Source organism: Dama dama, chromosome 29 (genome assembly GCF_033118175.1).
Source record: "Dama dama isolate Ldn47 chromosome 29, ASM3311817v1, whole genome shotgun sequence".
In the NCBI taxonomy this organism is placed as follows: domain Eukaryota; kingdom Metazoa; phylum Chordata; class Mammalia; order Artiodactyla; family Cervidae; genus Dama; species Dama dama.
This window is the reverse complement of record NC_083709.1, coordinates 68,317,291-68,330,423: the sequence shown is the minus strand read 5'-3', so window position 1 is coordinate 68,330,423 and position 13,133 is coordinate 68,317,291. Positions and strand designations below refer to the sequence as shown.

At 56.7% G+C, this 13,133-nt stretch overlaps 1 protein-coding gene across 1 annotated transcript in view; it reads left to right on the top strand.

Annotated features, from left to right (window-relative positions):
- Positions 1-8,315, top strand: part of SHB (SH2 domain containing adaptor protein B) — a 132,975-nt gene extending 124,660 nt beyond the window's left edge. The window contains 1 exon segment of the mRNA XM_061132184.1: positions 7,455-8,315. Within this exon segment, the coding sequence (XP_060988167.1) occupies positions 7,455-7,638 (184 nt within the window). The 3' untranslated portion in view covers positions 7,639-8,315.
- Positions 8,316-13,133: the final 4,818 nt, after the last annotated feature.

Here is a 13,133-nt window from a genome sequence, read left to right as displayed (position 1 = left end):
AGGGAAACACATGGCCTCAAAAGCCTCTGCTTGGCATCTCGTGTCCCACAGAAATCTTGACTGCAAAGCAGTACCCGCAGGACCGCCTTAGACCAGGATTTTTTAAGCAGAGAAGGCTCTTTCCTCATCATCCCCATTGTATTTTCACGTGGACCCCGGTGTATAACAGTGTGCTTTTGAGAGTGTTGAGAAATACCACTCATTGTTTAGGAAAATTGATCTTGGGGATGCACACACCATGCCCATTGTCATCTGGTGACAGAGCTGGGGCCAGAACCCGGCCCTCCCACTTCAGCCAGGCAGGCTGCCTGGAGGAGGTGGGCCTGCCGCCAGCATGGCCACGAACGGCAGACCAGGCGGGGGAGGCACCTCAGTGCTCAGCCCGGGCAGCACCTTCTATGAGGGCGCCTGCAGCGTGCGGGTGGGAACGAAGCCAAGAAGCCCAGGCCTCAGCACCTGCCAAACGTGCTCATGCCCCACCCAGCTGGGACCTCGGGGCCGTCCTTACGGGTGGGCAGTGGAAGCTCCAGTGAGGAAACTGAGGCTCCGAGAGAGGCGCCGCTCAGAAGTGGCAGTCTGGGAGACTCTCAGACCTGGGAGACTCAGCCCAGATCTGGGTCCCTCTGGATCTGCAGGCAGTGGTCCCTTTGCCCTTGTCTGACCTTCCTCACCCCGGAGTGCTCCCCTCATCTCCCTCTCAGCATCACCTGGCTCAGCCTCAGGTTTCTGGCCCCCCTTTTGCCTGTGAAAACCGCCGTGCCCCTCCAGGTCCTCTCCGCAGCAGCTGGTGCTTGCCTCGGCAGCTGCCTTTGCGCAGCATCTGCCCGACCCCTGTTCTGGACCTGCCTTCAGGTTCCCCCTGCACCTGCTGGCTGGAGTCACGGTGGGGGCTGGTCCTTGGAAACAGCCTGGAACCTCTGCATCCCTTTGGCAAATTCTGTGCCGTGTCTTCGGCCCTTGAATGAGAAGCCGGACAACTAACCTTTATAGGTGTCCTTGCTTCCTTCACGTGCACATTCTCGCTTCTCCCTCACATCTATTCATGTTAGCCACACTTCACAGATGAAGGATTTGTGGCACTGGTGACCTGTGAGTTTGGGCCAGGTTATTCTGTGCTGTGGATCTGTCTTCTGCAGCATCCTTGACCTCCACCTAGAAATGCCAGCGGCTCCCGTCTCCAGACGTTGCCAAGTGCCCCCAGGAAGGAGGTAAACCCGTGCCCCAAGGAGAGTATGGGTAGAGAGGGGCTTGTCCTGTAGAAGGAGACACCCCCACCCCACCCCCCAGGCCTGAATGCTTTCTGTCCATCCCATTGGCACAGATGTTAAGAAGCCTGCTTTTGCCGCTGTGCCGTCCCCAAGCCCGGAGATGCTCTGTACCTGTGTGAGTGTGCCAGTCCTGCTGGCAATGCTGGTGCCGCCCCCACGCCCCTGTGACGCCTCTCACTGGCTTGAGAACTTCAGCGCTGGAGGAACCCCCTCCATCTTTTCCAGACAAGAATGCTGAGGCCCAGGGAGAGGGGACCTGCCCAGCCACTGACATAAGTGGGACCAGAGTTTGAACCCAGGCATCTGACTTCGGTCCAGCCATCACCATCAGCCCCATGCGCTTCAAACACAAAAGGGTCTTCGTGTTCCCAGAGAAGCCCTCTTTCCTCTCCCTAAAGCTCTGAAACATTTCACATGTCACCCTTTGTTCTGCATCCACATCTCGCCTTGTAGTTCTCATGCGCTCTTGCTGAAGCCTGTGTAGGGACGCCGACCAGAGGAATTACAAAAGTCTTCCAAGCATCATTACCCTCCCAGTCACACACCTCCAGCGACGGGACGCTCACGTCCTCAGCTGTCTGGATCATTGCAGTCCTCCTGTCCGACACTTTGTTAGTCTACTCCTGAGAAAATTGCCCCCGATGGGTTCGTTCTGACCCACCTGCTGCATTGTGCGGCACAAACCAACCTTGCTGCAGAAGGCATCGGCCGCCCTCCTTCCCCCCGGAGATGGCTTTTCACCGTGATTTACTGAAGAGCTCACCCTGAGCCTCCAACTTAGAGCTTGAGAAATGTCTGGGCTTCTTGGGGAGGCTAGTCACTGCCAATGCACTTATTGAAAATCTGATTATTTGGTTCTAAATCAAGTCATTTGGCTCAGCGGTGTTCACATCTAGATGTTTGTGCTCTAAAACCTGCTGCATGTGGCTTTGGCTTGTCCCCCTTGAAGGCGATTTCAAAAGGCATGTGACCACGTAAACCCCTTCCCCCAGCTCCCTCGGCCCCTAGAACGTCTCAGCTGGAAGGGGCCTTCGTGCCCCCCACCCCGTGCATGGCACAGTTGGGGAACCCCACCACACAGCTGTAAGGACTCAGAAAGCCCTGCTGTCCTCTCACTGCGATCCAGGCAGGCTGCTTCTCCCTCTGCCCTTTGGTGCTCTTGCAGATAATGTCAGCCCTGCCAGCTTCTTTGTGAAGCCACAGGTTGGTCCAGTCACCGACAGTGGCGATCACATGGCGCACATTTGTTCTGCCAGGTTCCCAGGCCCCAAGCGGGAAGTTCATAGCTGGTGCAGGGCCAGCCTGCACGCGGAACGTCCTCAGGAGACGTCACCCCAGTGCCTTTCCCCTGAAGGCCCCCATCACTGGAGGTCTGGGCGGTTTCTTCCACAGCAGCCCCAGGGCTCTCCTTGGAGCATGCTTCTCTGCAGACACGAATGTTTCTGGAGAGGCTTGCTCACAGGTGTGATGAGGAGGAAAAGTGTCTTCTCTGTAGACATCTCCCTGGAGGTCAAAGAGCAGATGTGCTGAATCAGAGCCATCTGCTTGCAGAGGCAGCGTTGCCGCAGGACGTACCTGTCGTGTGGGCCCCGAGGTGCCCATGGAGGCACACAGCCTGCTTCAGCCTCGGTTTCCCCATCTGTCAACAACGGTAGTTACACCAAGCAACGTGTCAGCCTTGCCACAGGCCTAAATGAGATAGCATGTGGCAGCAGCTCAGTGCACGGTGGGGCTGAGCCTTTATTCTGCAGGGTCCCAAGGACACCCCTGGGTGGTCTTGAGTTGAGGGACAATGTGCTGGGGCATCTCCGTGAAGAGAGCAGCTCCCCAACCACCTTTCAAAAGAGGTAAATCTGAGTCAATACCTCTGAGCATGGACTCCTATAACCAGGTCCTACACACGAATCCCAAAGGACAATTTCCTCGACTTCTCCCACATAAATATTATATCAAGTATTTTTTAAGTCATTTCATCATGAAAAGAAGCGATTTAACATAACTATTACCCAAGATTCTTCATGAAATATGCATCAAGCAATTAGGTCTAAAAGCGTGAGGTGAGGCCTCGCACCCTGCTCGGGCCGGCAGCTGCGGGCTGAGTGATGTTTTATTAAAGCCCGTGATTATGAGACGAGGTGGGGCCTGTTATTAGGCCTGACGCGCCAGGCACGTTTGATAATCCCGGTTATACAAGGAGGTGCTTTTTGTGATGGTAATGAGCGATCTGAAGGCCCTGACAGCCCCAGCATCCCCAGCCTCCACCAGCCTTACAAGACTCATTAGACAGGTCACCCGCTGGAGACACCCCTAACTGTGACTTAGCTCTCTCAGGATGTCCTACCAAAGGAGACAGGGCTGGTGCAGGAGCTTGGCAGGAGGTGGCAGCCTGTCTGAGCTCCCCAGGGACCCATGCCTTCTCAGAAGCCATGATGGGGAGGTGGCCAGGCCAGGAACCCGGCCCTGGATGCATGGTCCCCAGGCTACTTCTTGCTCCTAAAGCCCCACACACCCCTGTGCTTGCTGGGTATCCGATGTACCCCTCCCTTCTCCCTGAGAATTTTAATCTTGTGCTGGATTTCCTCCTCTGAGTTGGCAGTTATTAAAATCATCCCTGGCAGCTGTTTTTAAATCTTCAGCTGTCGTTAGGTGGCATCTCACTCGTGGGGACCTTGTGACCGATCAGGATATATCACTGCAGCACACCTCCTGGGTGTGTGTTGACAAGGCTCTGCCCAACGTTTGCATTAAGTCGGGGTTTGACAGATTGTCTCAGAAAGAAAGCCCCGCTCACCTCTCGAGGCCCACCAACTCTGTATGACGGTCCCTCCGTGGCTGAGGACTCCACCAGTCGGGACACACCATCCCTGGTCCCCGGGACGGCCATTCACTGCCAGCCCCTGTGCTGCTCTGAGCCACTGTTACCGGCAGGGTGGGTGCCATGGGAACTGAAGCTGACAGTCAAGAAGTCACCTGCTCAGGGTCTGATGCCTCTCACCCGCCCCCCTGCCCCCGGCTGGCCTCACGGGGAGTGTTGGGGGCTAGGTTGGGCCCTCTCCTGGAGCTCACGGTGCTGAGGTCAGGAGCATGGGTTCTGGGAAAGGCCCCTAGCGGGGGAAGCAGCAGCAGCTGATGGCTGCGTGACCCCCAGTCAGCTACCTCCCATCCTGAGCTTCAGTGCTGGGCACGTGGCCTGGCTCACAGGAGGTGCCCAGGACACATCAGCCCTGAGAGCCATCCAGGCCAATGCCCTGAGAGAGCGGGACTGGAGGCAGCAGAGGAGGGGGCATGAGGCTGACTTGATCCCTTCCTGCAGGAAGCCCTCACCTCATGGGCAGCGGATTATGCTCATAGACGTGGAATCTAGGACCTTGGGCCTAGAAGCGCCCTCAGAGGCCATGCAGTTAGCCTTCCCGGGTCCAGTGTGGGTAGAGACAGAGCCCAGTAGGGCCCAAGGAGAGCCTGAGTCCAGAGAACCAGAGTGCAGTGCATGAGCCCAAGGGGAAGGGCCGTCCTGCAGGGACTGCAGCCTGAGGACTAGCTCGTGAGCCTTTCTCCCTCTGCCGGGGACAGTCACAGGCCTGAGTTCTCTGCCTTGAGCTCTGAACTTGATGACCGCCTGCCCCCTCAGCATAGCCCAGCTCAGGGTTATAAACTAGTATGTACTGAAATACCTGCATCAGAGGAAAATCCAGTGGGCCTGGAGAGTCAGGAAGGGCTGCAGGGAGGTCCCAGTGCCTGCCCACGTGTGTTGAGATGGAGACATTGGTGTGGAGTTCCGAGTATGTGGTGACCTCGAGAGCCTTCGATCTGGGCACAGAGGAGCTTCAGCTTCCTTCTCTGGCTCTGTCCTGTTGTCAGCACCCCTGCCCACTTCCCTCACTGAATGTTTTCAGAACAACTGGTGTGAAAATATCCTATTAACCCACATGAGTTATTTTCTTTAACCTCCTTAGATACTAAATCGGTTCCCCTAGTGACTTCATACCTGCAGTGCCATGAAAGATTTGGCGTTCAGGCCAGCTCACAGCTAGTTGTTGAGACCCGTGCTTTGCATCACCAGCTGTAGAGCCCAAAATATCACCCAGGCAGAGGGCATGACGTGTCCGAGGCCACACCCACCCACCCAGGTCACTCACCTCTGCTCCAGCTCTGTTGCCCCCATACCCACCCACCCCTTCTCCAGGTAAAACTGAGCACATGGCCTCCAAGGCTGCAAGGCTTCTTAACTGTCCCCGGTTTTATTAGCCATACAATTTCAGCCCTGCATTCAAGCAGTTACAGACTCTTCTAGGCCAGCACAGATTTGCCATCTCTCCACAGAGGTGGGTAGCAGGTAGCTGAGTCGGGCTCAGAGGGAGTTGCTCGTATTTTAATGCACGCACTGGCTTAAGCAAGTGCGCCTCCTGCTTCTCAGATGAGGCAATTCTCCAGTGAAATGACCCTTCACTGAGGAGCAGAGCTTGCCACAGGCTCTGTAATTAGAACACTGTCAGCCTTAAAAAATCTTGATTTAAATTTCAGTTCTTTACAGGAATTATTCTCTCTTGAAACATAATTGCTCTCTGAACGATTTCCTTTAAGCTGAGGCTGACATCTCTAAATACATTATTATGAGCAGATGTATTACTCAGTGCCTGCACTTCATTAAGCATTTGCTCTGCCCATTTGAAAATGGTCCTGGAGTCCAAATTGATGCATTAATAGAGCGGGCACCGGTAAGGGAGGAGAACCCAGTCCTGGATGGAAGAGATGTGGGAGCAGCTGAAACAGGAAGCAAAGCTCAGGAGGGCTGTAGGCTGCACGCCCGCGTCCACGCAGCGCTCTCGGCCTCGCCTGGGATGGGTTGTCTGGAAGCCGGCCCCTAGGGCTGCTCACAAGAGATGGGCTCTGGAGAAGGCGCAGGTCAGAGCCCCAGGTTTCTCACTGACACGGTAAATCTGGACGGTGTTTTGGAAACCAGGCATCCACAGGTGTGGCGGCCGGGCCAGGCTTGGAGCTGAGTGAGCAGGGGACGGGCAGCCTGAGCAAAGGGGGGTTGGCTGGGGGTCAGTGACGGATGTGGTCAGAGTCCTCGGTGGGACGTGGGAAGGTCCACGTGGGCCAGGCAGACGCGGCGCCCCACCCAGCACACATGTCACGGGCTCAGGGCTCTGCTTTGATCTCCGAGGAACCACCCACTGCCCGTCTCAGCAGATGCCACGCATGGTGGGCGCAGAGCCTGCACCCTGCTCTGGAGTTCCCAGGGGAATCGAGAAGATGGATAAGTAATCACAGTTCAGGAGGGCAAGTGCCGATGGAGGCATTACACCCCTGGTGCCGTTGGAGGAAGGAAGGAGCTCTGCCCGTGGGAACCTGGAAGACTTCCTGGCAGAGGAGACATTCAGGCTGGGCCTTGGAGGAGGCAGGCAGGGTTTACTGAGCAGAGAGAGGAAGCACACGCAGAGAAGGCTGCCAGCGTTGGGGCAAAGCTGGGGAGCACACGGTCTCCCCAGGTTCCATTGGCTACAACTAGTCACGTGACAACAGTGGGTGCAAGCGAGGCTGGGAAATGTAGTCTCAGGCTGGGCAGCCCCTTCCTGCTGACAGTTCCATGTTACGGAAGGGAGAGCATCAGCTTTTTGGAAACAGTTCACCCGTCATCCTGCCACACTCTGTTTCCTCATCGGTAAACTGGAGGTGTAACCCCTGCCCTGCCCACTTGTCAGGGCGCTGGGGATGTAAGCATGGTGCCTGCCAGGCCAGGCTTCAGTTCTCCTCTGCATCAGTAATAGGGAGGGGAGCCACGTTTGGGGGGTCGCTTGTTTTTCTGAGGAAGTCCCTCAAGTCCCCTGAGTTTTGACGACTCTCCTGCAGCCGTGTCTGCTGCTAGGATTGAGGGGCCCTCGGGTGAGGCCCCATTTCAGCTGGGCCTGGGCCCCATTCCTGGCTGGGAGAGGGGCAGCTCAGGGGTGTTTCTCGTCCGTCCCAGGCAGCAAGGAGTCTTCCGCACCCCCACAGGAGGGCGGCCAGAGGGAGAGCTCTCTCGGGTAACGAGTGTGAGTTCGTGACAAGCTGGTTCAGAGCAGAAGCCAGAGGCTCCCTGGGAGCTGCTTCCCTGAGGCACCGCCTCCCTCCTCCCGGGCAGCGTGGCGGCCTCTGCCCTCCTCGTGCTGCGGATCCTAACCGACCTCTGCGCTTTGTTCACAGGAGCAACCAGGGCTTCATGCACATGAAACTGGCCAAAACCAAAGAGAAATACGTCCTGGGCCAGAACAGCCCCCCGTTCGACAGTGTCCCGGAGGTCATCCACTACTACACCACCAGGAAGCTGCCCATCAAAGGCGCCGAGCACCTGTCCCTGCTGTATCCCGTGGCGGTGCGGACCCTGTGAGCCCCGCGCCGCCCCGCCGGGCCCGGGCGGGGAGGAGCCGGCGCCCCGCCGCCGCCGCCGCCGCCGGCGTGTCCAGTTCGTGTCGTGTGTATGGTACTAGCACACCACTGCATGTCTTAGAATGCTGTCGCCCCTCGCGGGGGGCTGGAGAAGGCCTGGAGAGAGACTGAAGGACAGCCAGCGTGCCGCCCCAGCCCCCACCCCCACCCCCTCCTCGAGTTTCTGTGAATTAAAATATTTGCAAATCCAAAGAGATGCCTTCCAGGATGAACAAAGGAGAGCAGCTCCGAGGGGCGGGGGCGGCAGCTCCCGGGTCGCGGCGCTTTGTTCTCCAGCCGTCAGGAATTCACACCTGTGTCCCGGGCGCAGTGTTTCCCACTGGGGCCCCCCCTGGCGCTGGGAGCCAAGTGCTGGTGTTTTGAGAGCCCAGAAGGCCCCGGAGTCCCACCTCCCTTCTGGTGTGTGTGTGTGTGTGTGTGTGTGTGTGTGCGCGCGTGCGCGCACGTGAGCACATTGGTGGGAGAACACGACCACACACAGATGTAAGCCCACTAAAATCACTTCCAGTCACTCAGTGTAATCACTAGGAGATCTCAGAGGGGTCGTTGTGCAGTCAAAAAAGGATTCAATTATTTATGAATAGGGTGTGTAAATAAAATAGTCGTTTAATATATATTCTTATCCCCTTTTTTTTTTTTTTTTAATATACTGCAGTGGGTCTCTGACGGGGTCAAGTGATTACCTGTGAGTTTCGTTCCCAGAGCAAGGTGCAACTCCTTTGGGCACGTGGGAAGGAGGCAGAGCCCCCAGCTCAGGGCAGAGGGCTTTTCTTTGCCCCCTTGAGAGTCAACCTACAGGAAGGGGCATTCAGGCTCCAGCAGTGGTAGCCTCCAATGTTGATCCAGGATCCACGCTCCCTCTTCTGCATACCACCACCCCGTTGATGGCGAGTCTGTGTTAACCCCATAGGCGCACGGCACCCAGCAGTCCATAACGCGCTCTCCCCATTAACTGGGGTCAGTGCCACCCCAGGAGGCACTTCACGTGTGGGGAAAGGGAGGCTCAGAGAAGGAGGGTGATTAGTCCAAGTTCACCCGGTCCACAAGCAGAGGAGACTCTTGAGCCAGTTCTTTGTCTCTGGCTGTCACCCTGCCCCTGGAGGAAGGCAAATCCTGACCTCTCGGAGGACATGGGGTCCTCTTGGTCATCTGCGCTGCCTCCACACAGATGGGAACATCTGCACACACACACCCCCGTCTTGCCCCTGCCCTTCACAGGGGGCAGATCCTTCTCATACAGAGCAGACACTCAGCGAGGTTGCTGCCTTTCCTTTTCCTCTGACCCACCCACCACCATACCACAGTTAAATGCGGTGGAAGAAACAAAAGAATCTCGTGGAATAGCATGAAAGGCGTGGCTTTCACCTACTGAAGGAGGTGTGAGGGGTCCAGATGCATCACGAGTTTCAGCACCTTCACCAAGCACATGTCATCCTGCCTGCCAGCGGGCCAAGAGGAATGGAAGTCTGGTCACCATCGTCCCCAGTAGGAGGGGGCTGAGTCCAGTCTGACCATCACCACCACTGCCAGGCCTTCGAGATGCTCCCGACTCACTGTCCAGGTGGGAGATGGAGGCCTCATGAGAGGAGAGGACTTGCCCTGGCCGCCCATTAAGCCAGTGCAAAGCAGGACTAGAAGCCGTGTCTCTTTAGGTGTCTGGTGGATTTTAGCAGGCTATGGCCAAAGCTGTTCCCTCAGCATCTGCTTCCTGCCCAGTTCAACCAATGAGGTCAGTCTCCCGAGTCCTGTCTCAGTTCAGGCAGCCCCAGCCCCTCCCATCCATGAATCCCGCAGGCCCACCCACCTCATGGTTGCCTCATGGCCTGTGACCTGGGCCTAGTCTCCAACACCTCAATCCTGACCTTTCCTTTGCTGTTTCCAAAACATCCTTTGAGGCTACAGTACCTCGTTTTCCTCTTCTTTTTTCCCTAGTGAGTGAGAAAATGAGTGAAGTGTTGGCACTTGTCCAAACAGAGGTGCCAAAGGAGAGTGGATCCCTAGGACCCAGTTAGAGATTGGAGACGGGGGAGGTAGCCCGCGGAACAGGGCGTTGGGATGAACCTCACAGTTGCCCCTCCTTCACCAGCAAATCCAGATTTCTCCAGCGCCCTTCCTAAGAACCACAGGTCAGGCAGTGCAGGAGCCCAGGACCATCCTCAATGAACAGACTTCAGAACAGACTTCTCCTCAGAAAAGGCTCTGCCCCGTGGTCTGAGGGAAAACAAGAATGCTTCACCCTCTGTTCTTGCCGTTACTCTTTTAAGGGATTCCTGGGCCCTGCCTCCATCTTCCTGAAGTCTCCCTGGGAGGCCCAACCTCCAGCTCCCCTTGGGGACTGAGGTCGGCAGAGGAGCCAGCTTACAGGATGGGAGCCGCTAAAAGGAATTTTTTTCCTTAATTTTATGAACCTCTCCCTCTTCTTCCTCTAATTGTGACCGTTTCCTCTGGCGGCGTGTATTCATGTTTTCTTGGACATCTAACAATTGAAACAGCTTTTCCCTTTCAGAAACACTCACATTCAGGTTATTGGCGTTGGTTTGGGTTTTGTTTTGGCTTTTTTTTTTTTTCATCTGCTGCCAATTAATGAGGGGGAAAATGAGCTGGATTTCTTAGAGGGGGAAAAAAAAAGCTCCCTGCCACACAATATCCCGCCTCAGCATCTTGTCTCAGAGCACAGCCTCCAACCCCTAACAGGCTGTGTTGCTCAGAGCCACAGGACTGTTGTTTTTTTTTTTTTTTTCCCCTTTTTTTTCCCTCCATTGCTGGCTTCATTATTGACCATAATGCCGCAACCACTTCAGCAGTGATGTCCTTGAGCACCGAGGAGTCAAGGCCTTTTGGGCAGCCCCTCCAGAACAAGATGGCGGCCCAGAAAGAAAGGAGGCTTTGTGGGGAGAGAGGGCCCACCTGCCGTCAGGAGACAGGCTCACAGAGCAGCCCTTCTAAAGAAGGAGGTGAAAAGGCCCCTCTTCAGAAGGCCGGGCCAATCCCAGCTGAGCTGTGCCTCCCCTCCCAGAGCGGCTCTGGCGGGCAGGCAGAGGGCCATCTTGATGTAGCGCCCGGCGGGGGCCGGGGAACCAACAGGTGGGGCCCCTGGTAGGTGGTATGCTTCTGCGGTCACAGGCCCCGGAGCTTGCCTTTCTAAAGATTCAGAGCACTGAGCTCCGACCAGCTCTCCGGTACACGCTCAGGGAAGCGGTTGATGTCACTTGATCAAGGGCCCAGCAGGGACAGACAGCCAGGCTTACCCTGTGTTCGCACAGACCCCAAGGACAGTGCCTGCAGAAACGGGCAGATAGGGCAGGCTGGCGTCTGGAGTTGGCCCATCGCTGCCCGTGAAGCGTCCTGGCGGGCTCAGATGGTCATCCAGCAAGCTGCCACGTGTGTTCTTTTACCTGCCCCCAGCGATTGCCGGCAGAGACAAATGGGGCAAGTTGTCCAGTGGAACCAGCACAACCCAGAGCCCAGATGCAGGAGCACCTTCCAGAACCCCGCAGAGACCCCCTCAGGCACTCCTGGGCGCGGCAGCCCCCGGCCTCTCCCCTTCTCCGCGGCTGTTGTGTCACTGCCGGGAGCCTTGTGGCCACCGCCTCCTGCTGAAGGTGTCCTGTGAAGATCCAACTCTGTGTGATGAGCTGTATGATAATGCATTTTTAACGTGAAGCTCTTAATATACACGTGTTTCGTTTAAACTGTACCTCACTGAGCCTGCATGTTTTCTTTCTTTCAAATGCAAACGTGTGCCTGGGGTCTAGTTTGATTGCCTTCTTCTTGCAGAAGTTGAAGTTCTGCCATCATTCCCCAAAGATGGATCGTTAAGGAAAAAAAGGAAACTTCCTGCTTCATAATTAGGAGGAAGCTAGAGCCCTAATGAGCTTGTTAAGTGAAAACAAATTAATTTGTTCAGCAAACATTTGTTGAGTCCTCAGGCCTGGTGGATACAGAGAACAGAACCCAACCCTTGCCCTCAGGAAGTTTCCAGTGTGGAGGGGAAACGGGCAACTATACGTGATGCAGTAGAGGCGGGCCAGGGGTCGGGGGCAGATGAGGGGGGGACTGAATCTGTTTGCAGCAGGCAGGAAAAGTTGGGCCTTGGAGGATGAGTCAGGAGCCTGAAGGCCTGGTATTCCCAGCAGAGGCAGCAGGTGGGGGTCACGGGGTAGCAGAGCCTGCAGAGTAGGAGGCGGCGAGGTCTCTGGGCCTCTGAGGGCTTCATCCCTTGGAGACAGGGAGGGGGGCGTTCATCGCTTGTGGCAGGAAGCCATTCTTGGTCTTCCTGAAGACGGAGAGATGCTGGCCCGCTGAGGGCTTCCCGGGTGGCTCGCCAGTGAAGAATCTGCCCACAATGCGGGAGACCTGGGTTTGATCCACGGGTCAGGAAGAGCCCCTGGAGAAGGGAACAGCAGCCCACTCCAGCATTCTCGCTTAGAGGATTTCATGGACAGAGGAGCCTGGCGGGCTGCAGTCCATGGGGTCACAGAGTCAGACATAGCTGGGCGACTGACACTTTCACTTTTTGCTTTCTGGGGAGAGGCAGGTCGGACAGACAGGCGTACAGTCTCCCGTTGTCTGTTCCCGAGTCACGATCACGATGATGTCCTTAGCAGCCTGAGACAGGGAGGCCCGGGGGTCTGCGGCCCCAGCTCCTTCCCCCTCACACGTCAGCACCTGAGGAGGCGCAGGCCCTCCCCGCCGCACACCGCCCACCCCAGCTCGCCTGGAAGCCTGCGCGGCTGTGGAGCCCAGCCCGCCCGGCCCGCGGGGACGCCCGTCTCCCTCCCTCCCGAGGGTGCGGCCCTCTGCCCCCAGCAGGCCGCTTCCCGCACCACCGCCCCAGGTCTCAGGCCTTGATTCCACATTCCATCCACAGGGCCAACTCCTGAGCCCGTCAGAGCACACCCCTCCCCACCACACACACACACACGCACGCACACAGACGGCTCACACACACACATGGCTTACACACACACACGGCTCACACACACACGCACGCACGCACACACACGGCTCACACACACACAGCTTCCACACACACGCACGGCTCACACACACACAGCTTCCACACACACGCACGGCTTACACACACGCACGCACACACACACGGCCCACACACACACGGCACACACACACACACGGCTTCCACACACACAGCTTCCACACACACGCACGGCTTACACGGCTTACACACACGCACACACACACACGACCCACACACACACAGCACACACACACACACGGCTTACACACACACACACGCACACGCACGCACGGCTTACACACACACAGCTTACACACACACACGGCTTACACACACAGCTTACACACACGCGCACGGCTGACACACACGGCTTACACACACATCGCTTACACACACGGCTTACACACACACAGCTTACACACACGCACGGCTCACACACACACATGGCTTACACACAT